The following is a 16,195-nucleotide window of genomic DNA, read 5'->3' as shown; positions in this document are numbered from 1 at the left end:
AAAATTGATAATATTCGATAAAAATAAAAATTGAATTGAATGTGTTAGAAATATCAAAACGACTCAACACACTGTGTTCAACGCAAAACTGATTTATTTGGAGTTTATTAACATCAGCAGAAACACACTTCAATGAATATGCTTCGGACAAAAATATCATTGGCAACTAAATCCAACAAGAGCAGTTACTTGTGAACTCGCTGGTGTCTCAGTAGACTTGATAAGCGTACGAATCCCTTCCCACACTCGGAGCAGGTGAATGGTCTTTCCCTGGTGTGAACTCGCTGGTGTTGTAAAAGATGGAATGACTGAGTGAATCCCTTCCCACACTCGGAACAGGTAAATGGTCTCTCCCCAGTATGAAACCGCTGGTGTCTAAGTAGATAGAATGACTGATTGAATCCCTTCCCACAATCAGAACAGGTAAATGGTCTCTCCCCAGTGTGAACTCGCTGGTGTCTCAGTCAGTTGGATGAATTAGAAAATCCCTTTATACACACAATGCAGGTAAACGGTCTTTCCCCAGTGTGAACTCGCTGATGCTTCAGTGGGGAGAATGAATAAGTAAATCTCTTTTTACACACAGAGCAGGTAAATGGTCTCTCCCCAGTGTGAACTTGCTGGTGTCTCAGCAGGCTGGTTGACTGAGTGAATCCCTTCCCACACTCGGAGCAGGTGAATGGCCTCTCCCCAGTGTGAACTCGCTGGTGTCTCAGCTGGTTGTATGAATCAGAACATGTGAGTGACCTCTCTCCAGTGCTTGTACACTGATGAATTTCCAGCTGGGATGGGTAATTGAATCCCTTCCCACAGTCCCCACATTTCCATGGATTCTCTCCAGTGTGACTGTGGCCGTGGTTCGACAGGGCATTTGATTGGCTGAAGCCTTGTCCATACACAGAGCACGTGTACGGTTTCTCCCCACTGTGAACAAGGCTCTTAACTTCCATATTTAAAATCCGATGATATGTGGGTTACGATAAATTGGGCGACACCATCAGATCCTGATGTTATGTTGGGTTTGAGATTCCAGACTGCAAACTCTGTGAAAATAGTTTAAAACAGGCAAAAGGGAGTGAGAGAGAACCCACAAAAACACAAAGGCAGGTTGTGAAATTGAGCTGAATGTGTGGGACCGGCACTAGGAAAAAGTGACCATGAAAGCTGCTGCATTGTCACAAATACCCAACTGGTTCACTAATGTCCTTCTGGGAAGGGAACCTTCCACCCAGTCTGGGCCCACTCAACTCTACCAGAACTTTGGCAGATCCCAATCCCTCATCCTCCACACCCTAGAAGGACCAGCGTAACATGTGAATCACCTCCAAGTCACACATTGTCCTGGCTTGTCTGACATCCAGTATTGGATGAACAGGAATTTCCTCCATTTAAATACTGGGAAGACTGAAGTCATTGTCTTCAGTCCCTGCTACGAACTCCACTCCCTAACTAACAATACCATCCATCTCTCTTGCAACTTACGAGGCTGAACCAGACTGTTCACAATCTTGGTGTCATATTTTCACCCCAAGCTAAGCTTCTGACTATGTATCATGAATACCATCTCTTTCCACCTCAGTAACTTCACTCCTGCCTCAGCTCATCTGCTGCTGAAAGTCATCAATTCAGTTACCATCAAACTGGACCATTCCGAGCCTGCCACAGAAACGATGGGGGTCACTTAAAACTCTGCGTCCCGTGCCTTTACTCGCAGTAAGTCTCGATCATCCAACACCTCTGTGCTTATTGTGCTACATAGGTGCCCCACTAAGCGGCACCTCAATGTTCAAATTCTCATCCTTGTTTTCAAATCCTTCAATGGTCTCGTCCCTCACTATCGCTATAATATCCTCCCATCTACATCCCCCCCAAATATCTGGGCTCACCTAATTCAGGCCTGTTGAGCATTCCTGATTTTAATTGACTCACCATTGGTGACCGAACCTTCAGCTGCCCGGGCCATAAGCTCTGTAATTCCCTACTTAGACATCTCTGCTTCTCTCTCTCATCCTTTAAGGCTCTCTTAAAATCCTACCTCTTTGATAAGGCTATTGATCATTTGCCCTGATATCTCCTCATGTGCTTCAGTGTTAAATATTCCAGTATAATATTCCAGCGAAATACTTTGGAACGTTTTATTCTAATCAGTGTGCTACATAAATGCAACTTGTTGTTGTTGACTTGACCATTTATCATCGCTCAGTGAAAATCCTGTAACTCCTTACCAAACAGCATTGTGGGAGCACCTTCACCAGAGTGACTGCAGCAGTTCAGGAAGAAGGCCCACCAACACCTGACCAACAGACAATTGGGGATTGACAATATCTGCTGGTCTTGTTGGTGACACCCAAATACCAAGAATGGAGTTAACAAAAAAATCTCCGATAAAAGTGCACCGTGGAAATACTTGTGACTAAAAGAACGCTCTTAAATTGAATGGACAGTGTCCGTTTGTCAATCTGATCTCCCCCAGGATCTACCTCCCTTGAGATAAAGTGTTTTATATCCAACAGGTCAGACAGCATGAGCCGATTACGAAACATAAGTTGGGGCCCAGGTCGCTGACCTGTCTTCAGACTCCACGAAAATTCGCGGCGACTGCCATGGACTAATGGCGGGCAACGTTCCCACAATGCTATGCGCTCCGGAAACCGCTCTATCTAAAAGTTGTTAATTTCCTGATCGAAGGTCGGCTGCCACATTCGGCAGGTGGCAACTATGCCGCCGTGAGAGTCAAGGAGGTGAAGAACTGCAGCAAAATACAGGAGGACGAACAGACTCGCAGACTCTACGGATAAGTTGAAAAAATAATTTCAAGATAGTGGAATGAGGGCGGGTTGGGTCCCTACTGAAGGAGATAGACCGTATTCTGCCTCGTGGAGCATCCTGGGTACGATCACCTGCCATTATTATAGTACAATGAGCCGCGCATCTGCGCTTGCGCACCCACACCAGGGCCGGGACTAACAACCGTCCCGCACCCAGAGTCACCGGAACCTGCAGCCTGAAACCGGGAGTGGCAGAAGCGGGAAGATTGAGGAGAAAAAATATAATCTAACATTCACAGCAATCTCCAATCCACCTTCATTCCCGGGATAGTGAGACAGAGTTTGGAAACACTCACCAACACGACTCCAGTGAAACATCCACGAGGAAAGGGGGAGCAGTGACTGTGCCTGCTCTGATATAGCCCCAGACCTGTCACTCAAACCCCCCAACTCCGCCCAGTTCACAGCTCAACCTCCCAACTTGCAGCTTCCTGCATCTTGACCCCGCCCGGCCCAGGTGTGGGACTGTCCAAAGTGAGTCGTTGGTGTGACCAGGACAGTGGGGGAGGGGTGACCTCCTGCTGTGTCCCAATTGGTTCCATTCTCCCCTCCCCCAGGGCCCTCTACACACTGCATGCAGACGGCTGATGGAACTTGGGGATCCTCACTGACCTGCACAGGTACATTATGCTGTACCCCACTCACTATTCACTCTGTAAACAAGTTGCTTTTCTTTTTTTCTGCTACCACTTCGCGTAAACATCTTGTTTCATAGAAGTCTTGTGTAAGACTTGTTAATTGCAGGGCTATGGGGCAAAGGCAGGGACGTGGCATTAGGTAAATTGTCCCTTCAGGGGGCTAACACAAACACAACGGGCTGAACTGCCTCCTTCTTTGCTGCAACCATTCTATGACTCTCTGATTTGTCTCTATCCCGCTGCTCCATTCAAAGTGATTCCCACTTTCTGCTTTTGTCCCTGGGTCCCTGTTTAACCAAGAAATTCCTCCCCTTTCCCTTGCTCATCCTGTGCAGTGTGTGTCAGACGTCCTCCGGACACCTCCCCCCACCACCACCCCGGCCCCTTTAACCATCAGCAGCTTTCTGCTTGCCTGGTTACAGTTTGAATTTACAGAATTGCAGGATTTAGCTTCAGACTCGCCTTAACTGAATCCAGCAAAACTAAAAATTTTTGTCCCTCACAACAGGATAGATTATTTTGTTTAAATGCAGAACATAAAATGCAGTTTTTGTCCTCAGCTGAAGCAGCTCCTCATTTTAATCCGCACTAGACCAGTATGTAAAACAGTAAACATTATCCCCACAGACCCGAATATAAAACAGTGAATATTATCCCCGCAGACTCGAATATAAAACAGTGAACATTATCCCCCAGACACGAATATAAAACAGAGAACATTATCCCCCAGACCCGAATATAAAACAGTGAACATTATCCCCCAGACCCAAGTATAAAACAGTGAACATTATGCCCAGACCCGAATATAAAACAGTAAACATTATCCCCCAGACCTAAATATAAAACAGTGAACATTATACCCCAGACCCGAATATAAAACAGTGAACATTATCCCCCAGACCCGAATATAAAACAGTGAACATTATCCTCCAAACCCGAATATAAAACAGTGAACATTATCCCCCAGACCCGAATATTAAACAGTGAAAATTATCCCCCAGACCCGAATATAAAACAGTGAACATTATCCCCAGACCCGAATATAAAACAATGAACTTTATCCCCGGAGACCTAATTATAAAACAGTGAACATTATCCCCCAGACCCGAATATAAAACAGTGAACATTATCCCGCCGTCCGACCCGAATATAAAACAATGAACTTTATTGCCCAGACCCAAAAACCAGGAAACTCCAATGAGGCTGAAATACTCCAATGAGACCGAGACTTCTGTTGTCGATGTGGCAAATTAATTTGGGACAATCTCTATCTTTCCACCCCCCACAGTCTACAATCCCGACATGAAACTGAAAATGCTGGAATTCCTCAGCAGGTCAGTCGTTAATCTGTGGAGAGAGAAACAGAGTTAACATGACAACTGTGACCTTTCATCTGAACTGAGAATATATAGAAATGTAACAGTTCATTAGCACGTCAAAGGGAGACACTTTACAGACTTCGGGAATCAAAACTTTCTTTGCCCTCGTTTGTTTTTTGTTTCTTTGAGTCCTTGTTTTCCTTTCTGATTTCTCTCATTTTCTTCACATTGCATTCAGACTGTTGTTATCGTGCCATTCACACCTAATCTAGAAACAGCTTTTGTGTTTTTAATGGCCCCATTACCACTCCTTTTGATGTTACGTCATGAAACCTTTTGTCAGCTAATCTCTCCCACCCTGTACCTTTCATAGACCTTTCCTTCTTCTACCTCCCCCTTTTCACTGGGTTACAGACCTGAAACTTTAATTGTTTTTCTCTCCACAGATTATTCCAGGCCTGACTAGTGTATCCAGTTTTTACTGTTTTCATTTCAGATTTTAAGTATCGCAGTATTGTTCGTTTTTCCATTCCAAGCACTCTGCCTGACATTATTAATAATTCAAATCATTTATTCATAAATTAATTTGTTATCTCTACGTTATGCCTTGAAATCTGATTAATTATTGAGCTGTTTATCAGTTATCAATGTCTTTAAATTCAGATGCAATTTCAGCACTTATCTCGTTTCCTTCACACTTCCTGGCACTAATATTAATTCCGTACAAATCATAAATGGAAGGATCAGCCCAGCACCGACAAACCAGTCAGTTTAACCTCTACATGGAAAGCATTTAGAAGCTGGAATTCAGGTCAAAATTAAGCCACTTCTACAATTGTGGGTTAATTAATGTCAGCATGGATTTGTTCAGGATAAATCGCGTTGAACTAAATTGCTTGTGTTTTTTGATAAGGCAACAGAGAATGTTGATGAGGGTAACATGGTTGAGTGCACATGAACTTCTAAAAGGCGTTTGATACAGCGACAAGTAACAGGCTTGTCAGCAAAGTTAAAGTCCATTGGGCAGAGGCAGCATTGGCTGCGTGAGAGGAAACAAAACGCATGGTGAGCGGTTGTTTTTCAGATTGAGGAAAAGTATGCAGTGGGATCACAAGGAGTCAGTGTTAAGACCGCTGATTTCTTGATATATGTTAATGACCTTGGCTTGTGTGTGCAGGGCAAAATTTCAAAATTTGAAAACGAAACCAAATTTTCAACTTGTGTTTCCAGTGAGGAGGGTAGTGAGAAACTTCAAGAGGACATAGAAAAGATGAAGGAATGGGCAGACAGGTGGCTGATAAAAGTTAACTTAGAGGGGTGTGAAGTGATTTATTTTGGTAGGTAGAACGAGGAGAGACAATAAAAAACAAATGATACAATTGTTAAAGGGTGTAGGAGCAGAGGAACCTGGAGCTATATGTGCACAAATCATTGAAGATGGCAGGGCAGACTGAGAAATCAGTGAATATAGCACGTGGAATCCTGCGCTTTAAGAATAGGGGAATAAAATACAAAAACAACCAAGTTAGAATAAACCTGAATAAAACACTGGCTTGGCCCCAACTGCAGTATTGTGTCCAATTCTGAGCACCTCACTTTAGGGATCAGAAAATGTTCACGAGAGATGAGGAACTTCAGTTAGGTTATGTGGAGTTGGGATTGTTTTCCTTCCATTCCATTTCCTTTTCCAGGGAGATAAGATTCATGGGATGTGTGTAGCGCTGACAAGACCAGCATTTGTTTCCCATCCTCAACTGCCCTTGAAGCAAGTGGCTTGCCATACCTTTTCAGAGTGCGATTAAGGGTCAACCACATTTCTGTAGTTCTGGAGTCACATGTAGGCCAGACTAGGTAAGGATGATAGATTTCCTTCCCTTAAGGATATTCGTGAGCCAGGTGCGTTTTTGCAAAAATCAACAATGGTTTCATGGTCACCCTTACTGAGACCAGCTTTCAATTCAAGATTTATTCATTGAATTTAGATTCCACCAGCTGACAAATTCTTTTTCAACAGTTTAATGTTTGTCACTATTTTGGTTTCATGGAGCTTCTATAATGAGTTTCAGACAGTTCTGTATCAAATAGACAATGTGTTTAAGGATCATTCCTTTCCCTCTTTGCATGTCAATGTTCGATAAAGATACAGAGAATGATTTTCCCCTCATTAAGTATCTAGTTACGATACTTAGATGGACAATTGCCACTCCCCTTCTTTCTGTTGGATAATGGATTTTCTATACATTTACGTTTCTGTATAATTTGTTTGCTAATTGAATTAAGTGTCTCACTGCCCCAACCTCCACATCGTAGCTAAAAATGACAATTTACCAATGGGATATTCAATGGCGGTGTGAATACCCAGAATCCCAGGCGATAGTGAATGTCCCCTATCCACACCAATGTGTGTTGTGCAGGCTAGAGTTTGAGCATGCGCAATGTCAGTGACGGCGATGGGGAGAGAAGCTCCTCGGTAACATTTACAGCCACTGAGGATGGGGAGGGATGGAGGCGACGGTTGGACTGGGAGGGTTTCTAAACATTCCGTGAAGGTCTAGAACCCCGAATATAGACCTGCAACCTGGGTTTTTAGCTCCGGGTCTTTTCCCCGGGTCCAGACCCAGTTTAACTGCGGCCACCAGCAGGGATTAGAGCTCATGTGCGGTCATCTTGGTGACGCGAAGGGGGCGGGGCTTCACCGTCCCTGTTCCCAATCTGGTCCCAGTGCTCGGGCGAATCCTACAATTGAACAACAGGTTTTTAAGCAGCTTCACCCATTCGCAGGCTGCAGGTGATGTTTGCAGCCGAGAGGAGTCGATGAGCCATGTATATATTAAGGGGAGAGGTTGCCTGAAGGGGATCATTCTCAACCTTTTGTTACACTTCAGCCCCATGCTCTTAATCTTTGGCTGCCCAGTGTGGAGTGGAATGGATAAGTCAGAGAGTCTTCTCCTCCAACTGTTCATGGATCTGGTTAAAACAGGAATTTGTCGATCCAGGATGGCTGACACACATGGGGGTGGTCACACTGGCTGCCAACCTCTCTTCCGTGGTCCTGTCCATGCCCGGGTGTCCCCGGTGAGGGAACTTGCAGTGTCCACCGATACATTCGATACCTCCCACATCCAGTGGGCACCTCAGGGTACAGAGTGTCTCATAGACACTGGAAAAAACATTCTGGTTTAGTTAGGAAAGTTCCCTTTGCTTTTGTTGAGAATTTGTTGCTGATTTGGGCTTCTTTCAGTTTGATTGGCCACATTATTGGGAGAATGAGAGGGAAAACAATATCTCAAAGAAACTAGAATTTTCTGTTCTGAATTTATTTCCTGTATTTACAGTGATGGCTTTTGTAAACTCTTTATACAGGATTTTTGAAGGGAGGATTTACAGACGGGAAACTCAAATCAAAACATCACATCGAGATCTGACAGCCACTCGATTTATCAGGACCCGAATATAATTGGCATTTGAATCTGGAAGGAGAAATGTTTGTCTCTTCTGTCTCTGGGAAAAGATTTCAAACATCAGGGTGACTGGAAAAGCACCGAGACACACACACTCGAGTGAGAGTGTCCTAGTGAACTGCCTGTGGAAAGAGCTTTAACCTGTTACACCATCTGAATAAAACATCTCATCATTCACAGCTGGGAAAAGGTGCACATGAGTTCTGTATGTGGACAAGGATTCAACTGATCATCCAACCTGGAGAGACACAGGGACACCCACCACATGGGGAAACCATTGAAATTTGGGGACTGTGGGAAAGGATTCAGTTACACATCCATCGACGTTGTCACACTGGGGAGAGACCGTTCATCTGTTCCATGTGTGGGAACGGATTCACTCAGTCATCCAACCTACAGAAACATCAGATAACTCACACCAAGGAGAGACCATTCACCTGCTATGACAATGGAAACGTACACTCTCAGTTATACCATCTGCTGACACACCAGCGAGTTCACACTGGAGAGAGCCCATTCACCTGCTACAAGTGTGGGAAGGGATTCACTCGTTCATCCACCCTGCTGATATATCAGCGCTGTCACACTGGGGAGAGAACGTTCACCTGCTCCGAATGTGGAAAGAGATTCACTCAGTCATCTAACTTGCTGAAACACCAGAGAACTCACACTGGAAAGAGGCCATTCAGCTGATTCGTGTATGGGAAGAGATTCACTCATTCGTCTCACCTGCTGAGACACCAACGAGTTGACAAGTGATTGCAGGGGTTGGATTCTGCTGTCAATTACATCCAGGACTGAACCATATTCACTCTGACAGTTGGAGTTTCTTTCAGTTGATGTTACTAATGCCTGTAAATGGGCTGGAGTTTAATATTCTGGATGAAGTTTAAATAAATCAGCTTTGTGTCAAACACGCAGTGCTCGAGTCCATGATTTCTCTTAGATAATTGGAAACTGATTGATGTCCTGTTACTGACTGTTCCATGTTTGGACCTTTTCTCCTTTGTTAAGGGCAGATTTGGGTATCTATAAAGCGTCTTTCACGACTTCAGGATGTCCCAAAGGGATTTACAGCCAATGAAGTTGTTTTGAAGTGTAGGCTCTGTTGTAATGTAGGAAATGCAGTATTCAAATTATGCACAACATGATCCCACAAATAGAAATGTGATTCTGACTAGAAACGCGGTTTCTGAGGCGCACGGGATTGTGGGTTATCCGGCCGCCACGAGAGTTACTCTTTATCGGGATCTGGGGAAGTGAGGGTGAATGGACAGGATGTCAGCATAGGGATTAGAGAACGACTGCAGAATTCCTCGCTGTAGAGGGATCTACGTGTTCTCGTGCATAAATTGCAACTCCTCCCATTCGTCCCGTGAGAAACCTAGCTAGAATTTTTTTAAAAACTGATAGCAAAAGTTTCTATAGGTATTTAAACAGGGAAAGAGTAGGTAAAGTGAGTGTTGATCCTCTAGAGAGTGAGAATGAGGACATAATTGTAGATACTATGGAAATGGCAGGTGAAATTAACAAATATTTGGCTTATAACTTCACTATAGAGGATATAAAAACATTCCAGGAATAGCTGTAAATCGGGAGGTTGAGGGGAGAGGGGAACGTGGTGAAATTACAATCACTAGAGAAACAGTACTGAGCAAACTGATGGAGCTCTGGGCTGACAAGTCTCCGGGTCCTGATGACTTCATCCTAGGATCTTAAAGGAGGTGGCTAAATGAGGTTGTAGTTTAGCGTTGGTGTTAAATTTTCCAAATACCCTAGATTCTGGCATGGCTCCATCAGACTGGAAAGGAGCAAATATAACCCCTCTATTCAAGCAGGGAGGGGGCAGAAAACAGCGAACCACAGGCCAGTTAGCTTGATGTCAATCATGGGGAAGGTGTTAACATCGATCATTAGAGAGGTTATAGCTGGGCACTTAGAAAAGTTCAAGGTAATCAGGAAGAGTCAGTATGGTATTATGAAAGGGAAATCATATTTAACCAATTGATTAGAGTTCTTTGAAGGAGTGGTATGTGCAGTGGATAGAAGGTTATGTGTAAACGTACTGTACTTGGATTTTCAGAAAGCATTTGATAAGGTGCCACATCAAAGGTTATTGTGAAAAATAAAACCTCATGGTGTAGGGGGTAACATATTAGCCTGTAAAGAAGTTTGTCTGGCTGGCAGAAAACAGAGTGTATGCATAAGTGGGTCTTTTTCTGATTGGCAGGATGTGACGAGTGGAGTCCCGCAGGGGTCTGTGCTTGGGATTCAACTTTTTACAATTTACATCAATGACTTAGATGAGGGGAGCGATGGCATGGTAGCTAAATTTACAGAGGACACAAACATAGGTAGGAAAGTATGTTGTGAAGAAGACAAAAGGAGTTTGCAGATGAATATTGATAGGTTGACTGAGTAGGTAAAAATATGGCAGATGGAGGGCAATATGGGAAAATGTGAAGTTGTTCACTTTGGCAGGAAGAACAAAAAGCAGAATACTACTTAAACTGAGAACAACTGCAAAATTCCCAGGTCCAGAGGGATCTAGGTGTTCTTGTGCATAAGTCACTAAACATTAGTATGCAGGTACAGCAAGCAATCAACTAGGCTAATGGAACACTATCCTTTATTACAAGAGGAATTGAACATAGAAGTGAGGATGTTATGCTTCAGTTTTCGAGGACATTGGTGAGACCGCATCTCAAATATTGTGAATACTGTGTGCAGTTTTGGTCTTCTTATTTAAGGAAGGATATAAATGCATTGGAGGTGGTTAAGAGGAGGTTTACTGGATTGCCACCTGGGATTCACGAGTTGTCTTATAATGGGAAGGTTAGATAGACTGGGCTTATTTCTACTGGAGTTTAGAGGAATGACGGTGGCTTGATTGAAGTATATAAGATCCTAAATTGCCTTGACAAGGTGGATAAGGAAAGGGTGTTTACTCTTGTGGGGGAGTTCAGAACTAGGGGTTTGGAGATGAGGAGATTTTTATTTTGCCTCAGAGGGTTGTACAACTTTGCAACTCTCTGCCTCAGAAGGCGATGGAGGCGGGGTCATTTAATATTTTTTAAGGCAGAGGTAGATAGATGCTCATTAGGCAAGGGAATCAAAGATTTTCGGAGGTTAGATGGGAATGTGGAATTCAAAACACAAGCAGATCAGCCATGATCTTATTGAATGGTGGAGCAGGATTGAGGGGCAGAATGGCCTACTTCTACTCCTAATTCCTTTTTTCATTCGATCATGGGGTGTGGGCATCACTGGCTAGGCCAGCATTTATTTCCCATCCCTAATTGCCCTTGTTCAGAGGGCATTTAAGGGTCAACCACACTGCTGTGGGCCTGGAGTCACTTGTAGGCCAGACCAGGCAAGACCAGCAGATTTCCTTCCATAAAGGACATTAATGAACCAGATGGGTTTTTATGACAATCGGCAACGGTTTCATGATCATCATCAGACTTTTAATTCCAGGTTTTTACTGAATTCAAATTTCACCATCTGCCACCATGGTGGGATCTGCTGGGTCCCCAAAGCATTACCCTGGGTCTCTGGAAAACTGATCAGTCACAATACAACTATGCCACCAACTCGTACGTTTATATATTCATAATAAGTCTGTGACAGACCAAAGCACAATTATTCCCCTAGCTTTATAGTTTAAAGATTTAAAAGTATGCAAGAGAACACCTGAAGAGACATAACTATGGCAACTTACAAGGGGAACTTGGGTGAGCAGCAATTTAGCAGTAACAGGGTCAATGACAGATTGTTTTAGCACAGAGGGAGGCCATTCATCCCTTCATGAGCATGTGGTGGGTCTCATTGGCAAGATGAGCACTGAGAGGGCATGAGGGGAGATGGGAGAGAAACGGGAGGAAGATGTGGGTTCAGGGCTCAGACAAGAGGGACGTTCAGAGGTACTTTCTCTTGAAAATATAATAGTGTCGGGATGAAGCAGAGGCAGCTGATCAGATTGTCTCAATCTTAGTGACAAAGAAGCTCCATGAGCTCTTCACACTTGTTGGAAATGAGGATGGAGGAGACAGGGGTGAGGAGGAGTCCATCAAAAGGAACTAACTTGTGTTGGAGATATTAAAAAGACTTGACAAACTGTGTGTTTAACACAAAGCTGATTTATTTGACTTTAATCCACAATATTAACCACTTCAATTGAGCTGGAGTTTATTAACATCAGCAGAAACAGCCTCCAATGAACATGTTCAGTCTTGGATGTGATTAACAGCAAAATCTCATCACTGTAGATACTTATAAACTCGTTGGTGCTCCAGCAGATGGGATAAATAAACAGATCCCTTCCCACATTCGGGGAGGTGAATGGCCTCTCCCCATTGTGAACTGTACAATGACATGAGATAATATCCTGGACACAGTCCTGCAGTGAGAGCACCTGAATGGTCTCTCATCAGTGTGAACATGTAAATGGAACGTCAGATCCCTGGAATTTATATAGCACTTCCTAGAAACTGGGCATTTAAAAAGCCTTGCCCAAAAGCGAACTCATGGTTGTGTCTGAAACAGGTTGGGTGACTGAGGACATCTCTTCCCTCTCTGGGAGCAGCTGTACAAGCTCTCCACTGTGTGAACTCATTGTTGTGTCTGTGGGTTGGATGACTGAGTGAATTCCTCCCCAGACTCGGTGCAGGTGAACGGACTTTCCTCTGTGTGAATTCGCTGGTGTCTCTGCCGGCTGGATGAATGAGAAAATCCCTTCCCACAGATGGAGCAGATAAATGGCCTCTCCCCAGTGTGAATTCGCTGGTGATCCAATAAATTGCTTGACTGAGTGAATCCCTTCCCACACTCAGAGCAGGTGAATGGCCGTTCGCCAGTGTGAACTCGCTGGTGTCTCTGCAGGGCGGATGACTGAGTGAATCTAACACCGCACTCAGAGCAGGTAAATGGTCTCTCTCCAGTGTGAGTGCGCCCATGTCTCATCAGGGTGGATGACTGAGTGAATCTCTTCCCACACTTGGAGCAGCTGAATGGCCTCTCTCCAGTGTGAACTCGCTGGTGTCTCATCAGGTGTGATGACTGAGTGAATCCCTTCCCACACTCAGAGCAGGTGAACAACTTCTTCCCTGTGTGAACTCGCTGATGTCTCATCAGGTGGGATGACTGAGTGAACGCCTTCCTACACTCAGAGCAGGCGAATGGCCTCTCCCCAGTGTGAACTCGCTGATGCCTCAGAAAGTTGGTTGAACTAATAAATCCCTTTTCACACTCAGTGCAGGTGAACGGCCTCTCCCCGGTGTGAACTCGCTGGTGTGTCAGCAGATTTGGTAACTCAGTGAATCCCTTTCCATACTCAGAGCAGGTGAATGGCTGCTTGCCAATGTGCACTCGCTGGTGTCTGTGTGAGTTGGATCCCTGAGTGAATCCCTCCCCAGGCTCGGAGCAGGTGAATGGAGTTTCCTCAGAGTGAACTTCCTGGTGTCTCTGTGGGTTGGATCCCTGAGTGAATCCCTCCCCAGCCTCTGGGCAGGTGAATGGACTTTTCTCAGTGTCATCTTCCTGGTGTCTCTGTGGGTTGGGTTGCTGAGTGAATCCCTCCCTAGCCTCAGGGCAGGTGAATGGAGTTTCCTCAGTGTCATCTTCCTGGTGTCTTTGTGGGTTGGATCCCTGAGTGAATCCCTCCCCAGCCTCTGGGCAGGTGAATGGACTTTTCTCAGTGTCATCTTCCTGGTGTCTGTGTGGGTTGGGTTGCTGAGTGAATCCCTCCCCTGGCTCAGAGCAGGTGAATAGACTTTCCTCAGTGTCATCTTCCTGGTGTCTCTGTGGATTGGATCCCTGAGTGAATCCTTCCCCAGCCTCAGGGCAGGTGAATGGAGTTTCCTCAGTGTCATCTTCCTGGTGTCTGTGTGGGTTGGGTGACTGGGTGAATCCCTCCCCAGCCTCAGGGCAGGTGAATGGAGTTTCCTCAGTGTCATCTTCCTGGTGTCTGTGTGGGTTGGATCCCTGAGTGAATCCCTCCCCAGGCTCGGAGCAGGTGAATGGTCTTTCCTCAGTGTGAATTTGCTGATGTCTCCGTGTGTTGGACGCCTGAGTGAATCCCTCCCCAGCCTCAGCGCAGGGGAACAGACCTTTCTCAGTGTGCACTCGTCGGTGTCTCTGCCGGCTGGATGCCTGAGTGAATCCCTTCCCACACTCAGAGCAGCTGAAAGGCCTCTCCCCAGTGTGAACTCGTTGGTGATCCAATAAATTGCATGACTGAGTGAATCCCTTCCCACACACAGAGCAGATGAATGGCCTGTCCCCAGTGTGAACTCGCTGGTGTCTCAGCAGAGTGGATGACTGAGTGAATCCAACCCCACACTCAGAGCAGAGGAATGGTCTCTCGCTAGTGTGAACACGCTGGTGTCTCAGAAGGTCATTTGACTGAGTAAATACCTTCTCACACTCTGAGCAGCTGAATGGTTTCTCCCCAGTGTGAACTCGATGGTGTCTCAGCAAGTGGGATAATTGAGTGAATCCCTTCCCACACTCAGAGCAGGTGAATGGCCTGTCCCCAATGTGAACCTGCTGGTGTCTCAGTAGGTGGGATAATTGAGTGAATCCCTTCCCACACTCAGAGCAGGTGAACGGTCTCTCCCCCGTGTGAACTGTTTGGTGTCTCAGCAGGTTGGTTGAATTAATGAATCCCTTCCCACACTCTGAGCAGGTGAATGGCCTCTCCCCAGTGTGAACTCGTTGGTGTGTCAGTAGGTTGGTTGAATTAATGAATCCTTTCCCACACAGAGGGCAGGTAAATGGCCTCTCCCCAGTGTGAATTCGCTGGTGTATGAGTAGGGTGGATGACTGAGAGAATCCCTTCCCACACTCAGAACAGGTGAACAGTTTCCCCCTAGTGTGACTGCACTTGTGTTTTGACAGGCCAGATGATCGGCTGAAGCCTCGTCCACATACTGAACATGTGTACAGTTTATCCCCATTGTGAACGGTGCTTGTTCCTTCCATGTTTAATCGGGCGACTCCGTCAGATCCTGATGTGATGTTTGGTTTCAGTTTCCCGATTGCAAATCCTCCACTTCTAATCCTCTGTTAAATTGATTTAAAACAGAAAAAAAGGGAGTGAGAGAGAACCCACAAAAACACAAAGGCAGGTTGTGAAATTGAGCTGAATGAATCTGGGAATTTGTGGGGCCGGCACGAGGAAAAAGTGACCATGAAAACTGCTGGATTGTTATTGTCTTCAGTCCCTGCTGCAAACTCCACTTCCTCGTCACTGACTCCATCCATCTCCCTGACAACTGTCTGAGACTGAACCAGACTGTTCACAACCATGGTGAAATATTTCACCCCAAGATGAGCTTCCAACCACATATCCACATCATCACCAAGACCGCCTATTTCCACCTCAGTAACATTGTCCGACTCCACCCCAGTCTCAGCTCATCTGCTTCTGAAACTCTCATCCATTCCTTCTTTACCTCTAGACTTAACTATCCTAACACACTTCCAGCCAACCTCCCATATTCAACCTCCCTGTGATCTTGAGGTCATCCAAAACTCTGCTGCCTGTGTGCTTAATCGCACCAAGTCTTGTTCACCAATCACCCCTGTGCTCACCGACCTACAAAGGTTTCTCGTTAAGAAGCAATTAAATTTTCAAAATCTCATCCTTGTTTTCAAATCCCTCCATGGTGTCACCTGCCCCATCTCGTTAATCTCCCCCAGCCTCACAACCCTGCGAGGTTTCTGTACTCCACTCGTTCTGGCCTCCAGTCATTCCTGATTTTAACTGTTCCACTTTGGTGCCTCCCTGTTCAGCTGCCAAGGCCATAAGCTCTGGAATTTCCTCCCTAAAGTTCACCACCTCACTTTCCTGCTTGAAGATATTCCTTAAAATCTACCACATTCACCAAGAGTTTGTTCATCAGCCCTGATGTCTCTTCATGTAGGTCAGTGTCAAATGTTTCTTCATA

At 45.2% G+C, this 16,195-nt stretch overlaps 2 protein-coding genes across 2 annotated transcripts in view; both read right to left on the bottom strand.

The window, feature by feature from the left end:
* The window catches only part of LOC144698012 (uncharacterized), a 621,009-nt gene that overhangs the window by 438,979 nt on the left and 165,835 nt on the right, over nucleotides 1-16,195 (bottom strand). The gene's annotated exons all lie outside the window — the stretch shown is intronic.
* On the bottom strand, nucleotides 186-15,227 carry LOC144698009 (uncharacterized). The gene is given in 2 exon segments (XM_078569954.1): nucleotides 186-516; nucleotides 13,009-15,227. Coding segments are annotated over 2 exon segments (2,550 nt in total).

This window comes from Cetorhinus maximus, chromosome 23, assembly GCF_964194155.1.
Source record: "Cetorhinus maximus chromosome 23, sCetMax3.hap1.1, whole genome shotgun sequence".
NCBI lineage: Eukaryota > Metazoa > Chordata > Chondrichthyes > Lamniformes > Cetorhinidae > Cetorhinus > Cetorhinus maximus.
This window is presented reverse-complemented; position numbering and strand designations above follow the sequence as displayed.